The sequence below is a fragment of the Bombina bombina genome, chromosome 12 (genome assembly GCF_027579735.1).
Source record: "Bombina bombina isolate aBomBom1 chromosome 12, aBomBom1.pri, whole genome shotgun sequence".
Lineage (NCBI taxonomy): Eukaryota > Metazoa > Chordata > Amphibia > Anura > Bombinatoridae > Bombina > Bombina bombina.
In genome coordinates this window covers 124,177,443-124,189,834 of record NC_069510.1, presented here as the reverse complement: position 1 = coordinate 124,189,834, position 12,392 = coordinate 124,177,443, and the positions used below count along the sequence as shown (strand labels likewise).

The following is a 12,392-nucleotide window of genomic DNA, read 5'->3' as shown; positions in this document are numbered from 1 at the left end:
CAAAACTAGGGAATGGGTAATAAAGGGATTATCTATCTTTTAAAACAATAAATATTCTGGTGTAGACTGTCTCTTTAAGGAATCATTTCCATAGTTTACCATTGTAACCACACTCTACTACTGGTCCTCAGTCCCATACTACATGTCTCTGCTTTCTTGCAGGTGATCATCAAGCTTATTGCTCTGCTAGACACATTGGATCTCTGGATCGATGAGACGCCACCTGTGGATCAGCCATCGCGTTTTGGAAACAAAGCGTTTCGCACATGGTACAACAAGCTGGATAAGGTGGGAACCTCGAGCACTCCATAAGTTAACGCATGTGTAAGTGGGATAGAGATGGACGCACAAGCGCTTCAGGCATAATTTATTGGTCTGGGTTTTTATATGTCACTTATCTGTTGGAGTGAAATATGGGCTTCTACCGACCAGTATTAGGTCACTGTCCTTCATTTATAGGGCGAGGTGATCTGTGCATAAGAAATAAAACACAAAGGGTTTGTGAGTGGAAACCTGCACTCTATTTGTGAGTGTAAACAACCAAATCTCTTGTGTAGTAATTTCATCTTCAGTGGATATAAATGTGTTTTTATCTCTCACTTACATGAAGATTGTATCATAGCCTTTAAGAACAGACACTTGAGCGTCATATTTATCCGCCCAGTAGACCATAGCTGTAGATTTTAGCAAACTATGACTGGGACTTTAAAAATGCATGGGACAAGCATAGGGCTATCCTACGAACTAGATAAGTTTATACTGTTAGGTAAGGTGGGGCAGACTTGCTGGGCCTATGGCTCTTATCTGCCGTCAATATCTATGTTTCTATGTTCTATGAGATGTTTTCCAGGTTCTGAATTTTACTTCCTGGTGGTAATAACAGAAGTCTTCTTTAAAGTATAAAAGACAGTTTTGTTGTAATTGTCACATAGCAAAGGTTACACCTGTAATAGATTAGAGTGTCTGCCTGTTTGTGGCTCCAGCAAGTTATTAATACTTAACATTGTGTGACGTAACTGGCATAAAGAATAACCTTTTTGTATGTGATGCACTTCAATGTAACTTGCTAGATTGTATTTAATGTGACCAACTAAAGTCATTTTGTTAATCACACACAGGCACATACTATACGCACACTACATGCAGTTACACACACACACTATACGCACACTGCATGCACTTACACACACTATATGCACACTACATGCACTTACACGCACAATATACGCACACTACATGCCGTTGTACACACTGTACACGCACACTATACACACACTACATGGACTTACATACACCATGCACATACTACATGCACTTACACACACTCACTATACACACACTACATGCACTTACACACACTACATGCACACACACACACTATACAAATACTACATGCAATCACACACACTCACTATACAAACACTTCATGCAATTACACACACTATACACAAATTATAGAGGAGGGTATTAAAATAAATAATAACAATCCTATAGGATGTTTAAAAAAATACTACTATTGATAAAACAACACAGTGTCTAAAGATACATATTTTCTTCTTAAAAGGGAAGAGTCCACAGCTGCAATCATGACTTTTGGGAAATACAGAACCTGGCCACCAGGAGGAGACTTAAATACCTCCCCACTTCCCTCATCCCCCAGTCATTCTTTGCCTTTCGTCACAGGAGGTTGGCAGAAAAGTGTCAGAAGTTCTTATGGAGGGTAGTACTCTTTGCAATGGGACTGGCGTTTTTAAGTAATCCTGTCAGCCTCTCAGTAAGAGCATGGATGAAAGTTAAAGTCCGGAGATGCAGGGAGAGTTTTCCTACGAACCCATCCCAACTCATATTAACAGCTCCTTGGCAATCAGCGTTGACGAGTTTCGCTGCCTACCTTTCTTCACTCAAGTCCATGTCAGAAGCGAGGCTACTATCTGTCACACTTGAAGGGCCGTGGAACACGGCCTAGATTCCGGAAAGATTGTTTCATTTTATTTTGATATGTGAATGTAATGTTAACAAAACCAGGTAGGGTCCCAGTGCGACTCCTTTTATTTTAATAAGAAATCATGGGTTAATATCTCCTGAGGGGGTAATTGAACAGGGGGGACTTTTAATCATGTTTGTTATATGGTTCTCTCTGCAAATGTGTAGCTATATACCTAGGCTCACGGCCTTTACGGAACATAACAACCTTCTTTTAATGTATGTATGTATTGGGTACTTGTAAAGCGCGGCTAATCACCCGTAAGGGTCTCAAGGTGCTGCTCATTTTATTGACCTCGGTAGGATGAAAGGCTGAGTGGACCTCACCGGGGATCGAACCTGCAACCCTTGGTTTGCTACAGAGCTCAGCCACAGTGCATTAGCATGCTGAGCTATCTGTCCGAAGTGTGTGTATAGTGAGTGTGTGTATAGTGAGTATGTGTAAGTGCATGTAGTGTGTTTAAGTGACTCGATCTTTCCAGATTGAGCTCCCTTTTCGTGACTGGCACGGTGAACCTCGTGACGGGTGTGGTTACATTGTTTTTTACTCCCGTATGCTGACTGTATGCGACCGAGAGAGTCTTGCTCGTGGGTTGTCTGGTTCACAGGAGGTGGTGAGTGCCCCAGCCATTGGGGGTGTTAAAGGGTGCCAGTTAGTTTTTTGTCATTTTTGTAATCCCAAGATTATGGAGGATTCTGATATGCGCGATACGGAGGATGTGTCTTGTGATGAATATGAAATGGCCCAGGTAGTCAATGCCCATCAGTTATGTTCCGATTGCCGTTCTAGAGTACTCTCTTCTCCCGCAAGCAGGTGTCCCTATGGCATTTACTCCTTCTCCGGAGGGTAGCTTGTTTCCTCCAGAGGTTACAGCACAGTTCCGCATGGCCATTTCTATGGCGCTGAATCATTTATATCTCCCAAGTGAAGTATTTCTAAGATACTGTCCGTGTTCTGTGAACGAGGGCCCGTCGAGCGTGGGATTGCCCGATTCAGTTCGGCCTTCTGGGGAAGCGTTGGCCCCTGAGGCTTCAGGGGCCCCTATCTCGGGGCCAGGGTCTTCAGTTGATCCGTCGAGGGTTGATTTTGCCTTCTGTTATAAGCTGGCTCGCCTTTGTCTTCTTTTAAGACATGTTTTGACAATGTTGGAGGATCCCAGTCCTAGCTGGCCGAGGGATCCGAGGCCTTAGAAACTGGATGGCAAAATGGATATGACGTTTGGGGATGAAGCCAATCTCCTTAACGTTGCCGTTTTTCTTTTCTTAATGTTTTTTCAGTTACAGTTCTGAGCTTGGGTGAATGGGGCTTTTCATCGGCTGGTCCCGTTGTCATCCTCATTCACCTTGGGCATTCACCCGATGGGTGAGGCCTTCATTTTATGTTTTTTGATCTGGATGGATTTGTTTAATTTGTTTTTTTTCTTAAGCTCATGTCTGTTAGATTTTCGTTTTTATGAACGTTCTTCTCTGGAACAGATACTTGCGATTTAGGTCGCATGGGCACTTCTTCTGAAGTTGCGCACTTGTTGAACAATAGAATTATGTTTTTATAATTCATTTATCGATCCTTCGGGACAAATTTTTTTGGACCTTGGGCAGTTATAGAGTGTCCTTATACCAGGCAGGTACTGGTCGGATAATTTTTTGGCTGTTACCAGGGTTCATGTCACCCTCGTGGTGCTGATTAATCCTGCTGGATTCTGAATGTCTCTTGGTCTATTCTATGGACTCCGGGCTCGGATCCTACCAAAGCATGAGGCCTGTTGTTTAGATACAACCCCTCCGTATGGAGGGTTATGAGTGCCAATCTAGGTTGGTTGTTCGGGCTTCTCGCCTGGGATAGGGATCTCTTTTTGCAGACACCATCATGGTTCTTCAGGTCCCTGGGGACTCAGAACCGTTATTCCATTCTTTGGAGTTGGGAGATGTGTGTGACTTATGTGGTCTGGTGTGCCGAGTGATTAATGGTTTGCTTTTTCACTCTAGGTTCTTCTGGACGCTGACTCTTTAGCCTATTAAGCATTTTATTGCGGTGGCAGAGTTTCCTTCCTTCCCGCCTTGGGTGGATCAGTGGATCATATGGTCTGGATGCGCGGGCATGTTCTTTTTCTTAAGGGGGGTTATGTGAGAGAAACAATGCGCTAGATAGGATCTGAGCTACACATAAAAAACAGGCAATCCCTATGTTCTTTTTCTGCTCAGAGTTGTGTTAATCTAAGAGTTAGTGTGCAGGGGTTCCCTGCCTTCTGTGGGGACCTGCAAAGCTCCAGCTTTGCCTGCTTAAAGAAGATTTTGGAAGATAGATCCTTCAAGGATCTCAGGCTGTTGTCCCTTCCATTACCCTTGGTCTTACCATGGTCTCAACGTTTGGGTGTCTTTCCGTCCTTGTTGCAACTCTAGCCTTGGGACTTGTCAGTGAAGAGGCAAGGTCAGTTACGGAGGGCCGCCCTTCTGGGGTCAGATAGTTGACCATTTATCCTTGATGCTCCGTTAGGGGCTTTGTGGGCGGTGTCTTAAGTTCAATTCTCTGGGATGGCGAGCAGGGTACAGGATTCTCATTCGCCTTCGGTGTTGGTTGCTACCTTGCCTGTGCTTGTAGCACATATTAATGCGTGCCTACAAGATTTCTTTGCGATCCAAGGGCCCTGGGTGCTGAATCTTAGACCGTTAAGCAAGTCCTTTGTGACTCTAGGGTTTGAGGCTATTGCTAGATTGTCAAGTCTACGGACCATAGAGGTGCGTTCCTCTGGATGTCGGATCGTCGATTGATTCTGTTTTCGAGGACCCTGACCTAGGTCCTTGTCTCTACTTGGATGGGTGTGGACGGTTTGATCTCACACTAGATGTTTATGGTCCCGCTGGCTTCTCTCCGTAGAGGCTGAGACTCTGTGAGAGATGCCTATCGTTTTGCGGCTTAAGCTTTAGGTCCTTCTGACGGTTCCCTGCTGGTCTTCTGGCGCATTTACGCTCTTCCTGTAGACTCCAGGTGTCTTCACCTGGGTGGGCGATATGGCCAAGGGGTCTCGCCTCTATGGTAGGGTGGTTTTCCGTTGTTTATTTACCTTCTCTTCTAGAGCGGGGGTAGTGTTCTCTGGGTTCGGAGTTACCTTAGTATTTGGAGCGACCTGTGGGTCCTTGGTGTTTTGCCTTAAAAAGGGTCTTTTCCCTTCTTGCGTTCCAGAATCCTGGAAAGGGAGTTGTGATGTAGTGACTTGTTCCTCTGTTCCTGCAGCGAGAGGCTGAGGGTTTGATCCCTATGGGGCTCCTGCTATTTGTTGGATTCTGATATATAAATGCTGAGGTCTGAGGTCTTTCTTCCCTTGGGAAGTGTTCCTTGTTTTTAGAGAAGACAGCCATGTAGGGGGTTTCGTACCTGAGCACAATGTCTTTCCTGACTTATGGTAGCATACCGTTTGTAGTAACGGTCAGCGGTCTAACCAGGGGCTTTGTTCCTACGTTGACCCTTCCTTTCTCTTCCGGAAGTCTGGGACTCTTGTGTTTGGTTTTGACTAGCCTTTGGGCTGGGACCATTATCCTACAGGGAAGATTGGAGGTCGGTTACTCTATGCAGGGTTGACCATTTTCTTTAGAGTCGGTTTACTCCTTTGTGGGAGGTGTGACGTGAGTCACCAAGATCGGGCCTGTTATGGAACATTCTTTGGGCTGGAGGTACATGGGCTTAAGGATTCCCAGAGACTGCATGGAAATGTGGAATTTTATATGCTGGACACCCCATGTACTTTCATAACTCTGTCTTATGTCCATGTCACCCTGTATCCATAAATACAGGATGGGTACAGGGTGTGAGTGCCCCTTGTGGGAGCAATTGTGACTCTATAAACCAAGTGGGCATAAAGGGTTTAATAGTTAATAAGAGCTGTTATTATATTCTGTAATAAGATGTATTTTATTTTTACGTTTCTAATCTGATTGTGTCTCAGGAGTGTGTCTGGGTATACTGATTGTGTTCCTGTGTGATTATGTTAACTAGACTGCCCAACATCAGATTGTCTGAGTAAACTTTCTTCCCCAGTTAATTAACTTGATATGTTAATCTGTTTTACCTGTAAATAGACAATTGTTAGAGGTTTGATGTATTGTTCATATGTTTGCTTTACTGTTTAATCAATTCACTGTGTAATCTGAAGCTCTGTAAATCTAGAATGCCAGGGTGTATAAATCTGTGTGCTGCCTTCAAATAAAGTATTCATTTTTCTGTTTACTGCTTGACCCTCAACACGGTGCCTTGTCACGTCTTTGGGGGGATTTACTGTATGCTGTTAGAGACTGATTGCCAGAAGTGTAAGCCGCTTGGGTGCTTGTCCTGTTCGTCTGCTAGCAGCTATTCGTGAGGTTCCAGTTCGGGAGAGTGTTCTGCAGTAGCTGTGCCTGTGTCTCTGGAAGGGGAGATCTACTAAACGGTGGTTTAACCCCTTGTGTGTAAAACGGTCCTTTACAGGAGGTCTTGGATGTCCTCTTTTCTTCTGGTGTTCGGTGCTGGAAAGGGGATGCTCCTTGGAGCCTGATATTCGAAGGGCTATGAGCTCTTGGAAGGTTTTGCAATTGAATCCAGCTACAGCTATTGCACTTTTAGGGTGTAACCAGCTACAGCTAATTGCACTTTGATTGGATGTTAGCAAGCAAGTTCCTGTTCAGACTGTTGGTGTTCTTTTTTGAGAACTCTTTACTAGCTGCTGGGATAGTTATCCTATTTCTGCTGTCTCTGCTGTCTAGCTTGCAGGTCTAGACCTAATATGAGGCAACGGGGAACTCATGGTTTTCCTGGAGTACTTTTGGGTATGGTACAGGGTCAGGGATATGAGGGTGTTACTCAAGTCCTTTTTGGGACATGTTTCCCTGTGTATGGATCTCTTTTTCTTTGGTCCTTGTGTTTCTAGGGAGTTCGTCTCCCTGGGCCTTGCTATTGTACGATGTTCTGCCGAGTAGAATGATCCTTTGGATTTTTCATGAGAATCTGTTCTCCTTTTTGGGGGGCAGATAGTCGTCCTTGTCTTGGCTGGGTACCTTCATGGGAGTCTTGATCCGCAGGGCTGACTCCTCGGAGGTTGTTTGGGCTTGACGGACTCTGGGACTGAGTGGTTTAGTTCGGCTTTGTCGGCAGTGTAACTAATGTGCAGTTAACTGGGATTCAGGTTTTTTCCTGTGTCGTCTATATTTCTCTTGTTAAGTGTATCCAGTCCACGGATCATCCATTACTTATGGGATATTCTCCATCCCAACAGGAAGTTGCAAGAGGATCACCCACAGCAGAGCTGCTATATAGCTCCTCCCCTCACTGCCATATCCAGTCATTGTCTTGCAACTCTCAACTAAGATGGAGGTCGTAAGAGGACTGTGGTGTTTTAGACTTAGTTTATTTCTTCAATCAAAAGTTTGTTATTTTTAAATGGTACCGGAGTGTGCTGTTTATCTCAGGCAGTATTTGGAAGAAGAATCTGCCTGCGTTTTCTATGATCTTAGCAGAAGTAACTAAGATCCTTTGCTGTTCTCACATATTCTGAGGAGTGAGGTAACTTCAGAGGGGGAATAGCGTGCAGGTTTTCCTGCAATAAGGTATGTGCAGTTAAAATATTTTTCTAGGGATGGAATTTGCTAGAAAATGCTGCTGATACCGAAGTAATGTAAGTAAAGCCTTAAATGCAGTGATAGCGACTGGTATCAGGCTTATTAATAGAGATACATACTCTTATAAAAATGTAATATAAAACGTTTGCTGGCATGTTTAATCGTTTTTATATATGTTTGGTGATAAAACTTATTGGGGCCTAGTTTTTTCCACATGGCTGGCTTGATTTTTGCCTAGAAACAGACAAAAGGCTTCAAAGTCGTGTTTGAGGAGGGTAACAATCACAGTAGACTGTGGCAGTTGTTGTGACTGTGTTTAAAGAAAAAAAAAAGTTTTTGTCATTTATTATTCTGTTTTTGTTATTAAGGGGTTAATCATCCATTTGCAAGTGGGTGAAATGCTTTGCTGACTTATTACATACACTGTAAAAATGTTGTTAGTGTAACTGCATTTTTTCACTGTTATTTCAAATTTGGACAAAATTTGTGTTTCTTAAAGGCGCAGTAACGTTTTTTATATTGCTTGTAAACTTGTTTTAAGTGTTTTCCAAGCTTGCTAGTCTCATTGCTAGTCTGTTTAAACATGTCTGATACAGAGGAACCTACTTGTTAATTATGTTTGAAAGCCATGGTGGAGCCCCATAGGAGAATGTGTACTAAATGTATTGATTTCACCTTAAACAGTAAAGATCAGTCTTTATCTATAAAAGAATTATCACCAGAGGGTTCTGTCGAGGGGGAAGTTATGCCGACTAACTCTCTTCGCCTCCCGCTCAGGGGACGCACGCTAATATGGCGCCAATTACATCAGGGACGCCCATAGCGATTACCTTGCAGGACATGGCTGCAATCATGAATAATACACTGTCAGAGGTATTATCTAGATTGCCTGAATTAAGAGGCAAGCGCGATAGCTCTGGGTTAGGAGAGATACAGAGCACGCAAATGCTGTAAGAGCCATGTCTGATACTGCGTCACAGTATGCAGAACATGAGGACGGAGAGCTTCATTCTGTGGGTGACATCTCTGACTCGGGGAAACCTGATTCAGAGATTTCTAATTTTAAATTTAAGCTTGAGAACCTCCGTGTATTGCTTGGGGCGGTATTAGCTGCTCTGAATGACTGTAACACAGTTGCAATTCCAGAGAAATTGTGTAGGCTGGATAGATACTATGCGGTGCCGGTGTGTACTGATGTTTTTCCTATACCTAAAAGGCTTACAGAAATTATTAGCAAGGAGTGGGATAGACCCGGTGTGCCCTTTTCCCCACCTCCTATATTTCGAAAAATGTTTCCAATAGACGCCACTACACGGGACTTATGGCAGAAGAAGCAGTTTCTACTTTAGCCAAGCGTACCACTATCCCGGTTGAGGACAGTTGTGCTTTTTCAGATCCAATGGATAAAAAATTAGAGGGTTACCTTAAGAAAATGTTTATTCAACAAGGTTTTATTTTGCAGCCCCTTGCATGCATTGCGCCTGTCACTGCTGCGGCGGCATTCTGGTTTGAGGCCCTGGAAGAGGCCATCCATACAGCTCCATTGGAGGAAATTATTGACAAGCTTAGAACACTTAAGCTAGCTAACTCATTTGTTTCTGATGCTATTGTTCATTTAACTAAACTAACGGCTAAGAATTCCGGATTCGCCATCCAGGCGCGTAGGGCGCTATGGCTTAAATCCTGGTCAGCTGACGTGACTTCAAAGTCTAAGTTACTCAACATTCCTTTCAAGGGGCAGACCTTATTCGGGCCTGGCTTGAAGGAAATTATTGCTGACATTACTGGAGGCAAGGGTCATACCCTTCCTCAGGACAGGGCCAAATCAAAGGCCAAACAGTCTAATTTTCGTGCCTTTCGAAATTTCAAGGCAGGAGCAGCATCAACTTCCTCCGCTTCAAAACAAGAGGGAACTGTTGCTCATTCCAGACAGGCCTGGAAACCTAACCAGTCCTGGAACAAGGGCAAGCAGGCCAGAAAACCTGCTGCTGCCCCCAAGACAGCATGAAGGAACGGCCCCCTATCCGGAAACAGATCTAGTGGGGGGCAGACTTTCTCTCTTCGCCCAGGCGTGGGCAAGAGATGTTCAGGATCCCTGGGCGTTGGAGATCATATCTCAGGGATATCTTCTGGACTTCAAAGCTTCTCCTCCACAAGGGAGATTTCATCTTTCAAGGTTATCAGCAAACCAGATAAAGAAAGAGGCATTCCTAAGCTGTGTGCAAGACCTCCTAGTAATGGGAGTGATCCATCCAGTTCCGCGGACGGAACAGGGACAGGGGTTTTATTCAAATCTGTGGTTCCCAAGAAAGAGGGAACCTTCAGACCAATATTGGATCTAAAGATCTTAAACAAATTCCTCAGAGTTCCATCATTCAAAATGGAAACTATTCGGACCATCCTACCCATGATCCAAGAGGGTCAGTACATGACCACAGTGGACTTAAAGGATGCCTACCTTCACATACCGATTCACAAAGATCATCATCGGTTCCTAAGGTTTGCCTTTCTAGACAGGCATTACCAATTTGTAGCTCTTCCCTTCGGGTTGGCCACAGCCCCGAGAATCTTTACAAAGGTTCTGGGCTCACTTCTGGCGGTTCTAAGACTGCGAGGCATAGCGGTGGCTCCGTATCTAGACGACATCCTGATACAGGCGTCAAGCTTTCAAATTGCCAAGTCTCATACAGAGATAGTTCTGGCATTTCTGAGGTCGCATGGGTGGAAAGTGAACGTGGAAAAGAGTTCTCTATCCCCACTCACAAGAGTCACCTTCCTAGGGACTCTTATAGATTCTGTAGAGATGAAAATTTACCTGACGGAGTCCAGGTTATCAAAACTTCTAAATGCTTGCCGTGTCCTTCATTCCATTCCACGTCCGTCAGTGGCTCAGTGCATGGAAGTAATCGGCTTAATGGTAGCGGCAATGGACATAGTGCCATTTGCGCGCCTGCATCTCAGACCGCTGCAATTATGCATGCTAAGTCAGTGGAATGGGGATTACTCAGATTTGTCCCCTCTACTAAATCTGGATCAAGAGACCAGAGATTCTCTTCTCTGGTGGCTATCTCGGGTCCATCTGTCCATGGGTATGACCTTTCTCAGGCCAGATTGGACGATTGTAACAACAGATGCCAGCCTTCTAGGTTGGGGCGCAGTCTGGAACTCCCTGAAGGCTCAGGGATCGTGGACTCAGGAGGAGAAACTCCTCCCAATAAATATTCTGGAGTTAAGAGCAATATTCAATGCTCTTCTAGCTTGGCCTCAGTTAGCAACCCTGAGGTTCATCAGATTTCAGTCGGACAACATCACGACTGTGGCTTACATCAACCATCAAGGGGAAACCAGGAGTTCCCTAGCGATGTTAGAAGTCTCAAAGATAATTTGCTGGGCAGAGTCTCACTCTTGCCATCTGTCAGCGATCCACATCCCAGGCGTAGAGAACTGGGAGGCGGATTTTCTAAGTCGTCAGACTTTTCATCCGGGGGAGTGGGAACTCCATCCGGAGGTGTTTGCTCAACTGATCCATCGTTGGGGCAAACCAGAACTGGATCTCATGGCGTCTCGCCAGAACGCCAAGCTTCCTTGTTACGGATCCAGGTCCAGGGACCCGGGAGCGACGCTGATAGATGCTCTAGCAGCTTCTTGGTTCTTCAACCTGGCTTATGTGTTTCCACCGTTTCCTCTGCTCCCTCGACTGATTGCCAAAATCGAGCAGGAGAGAGCATCAGTGATTCTGATAGCGCCTGCGTGGCCACGCAGGACCTGGTATGCAGACCTAGTGGACATGTCATCCTTTCCACCATGGACTCTGCCTCTGAGGCAGGACCTTCTAATACAAGGTCCTTTCAATCATCCAAATCTAATTTCTCTGAGACTGACTGCATGGAGATTGAACGCTTGATCCTATCAAGGCGTGGCTTCTCCGAGTCAGTCATTGATACCTTAATACAGGCACGAAAGCCTGTCACCAGGAAAATCTACCATAAGATATGGCGTAAATATCTTTATTGGTGTGAATCCAAGAATTACTCATGGAGTAAGGTTAGGATTCCTAGGATATTGTCCTTTCTCCAAGAGGGTTTGGACAAAGGATTATCAGCTAGTTCTTTAAAAGGACAGATTTCTGCTCTGTCTATTCTTTTGCACAAGCGTCTGGCAGAGGTTCCAGACGTCCAGGCTTTTTGTCAGGCTTTGGTTAGAATTAAGCCTGTGTTTAAAACTGTTGCTCCCCCGTGGAGCTTAAACTTGGTTCTTAAAGTTCTTCAAGGAGTTCCGTTTGAACCCCTTCATTCCATTGATATTAAACTTTTATCTTGGAAAGTTCTGTTTTTGATGGCTATTTCCTCAGCTCGAAGAGTCTCTGAGCTATCTGCCTTACAATGTGATTCTCCTTATCTGATTTTTTTTTTTTTTTTTTTTTTTTTTTTTTTTTTATTTTTATAAATCTTTATTAACACAAAAAATATGAATATGACAGACTTGGCTCTGGTTACAATGTGAGCCCGCTACTGTTCGTACAGCAGCAAAAATTAACATATTATTGTATGTTTGCCAAGATAAATTCCAAGTCTATTACAAAACAGTGTCAATAAGAACAAAAATTAGTTTTCTTCAAGTTGTTGGTGTAATAGTGCACACCTAAAGATGTGAAAAAATAGATGTATAAGTCAGTTTAAAAGAGAGATGGAGGGAAGGGGAATTGGAAGAAGAAGAGAGAGAAAGAGAAAAGAGAGAAAAAAAAAAAAAAAAAAAAGGGGGGATAGTAGGGGAAGGAAGGGGAGCAGTAGGAGGGTAGGTGGTAAGTGGTAGATTTCACTAAT

At 44.2% G+C, this 12,392-nt stretch overlaps 1 protein-coding gene across 1 annotated transcript in view; it reads left to right on the top strand.

Moving 5' to 3' along the window:
* Positions 1–12,392, top strand: part of PTPA (protein phosphatase 2 phosphatase activator) — a 246,423-nt gene that overhangs the window by 112,421 nt on the left and 121,610 nt on the right. Inside the window, exon 4 of the mRNA XM_053695737.1 lies at positions 163–288. Coding sequence (XP_053551712.1) covers positions 163–288 — 126 coding nt within the window. The remainder of the gene's footprint in view (positions 1–162; positions 289–12,392) is intronic.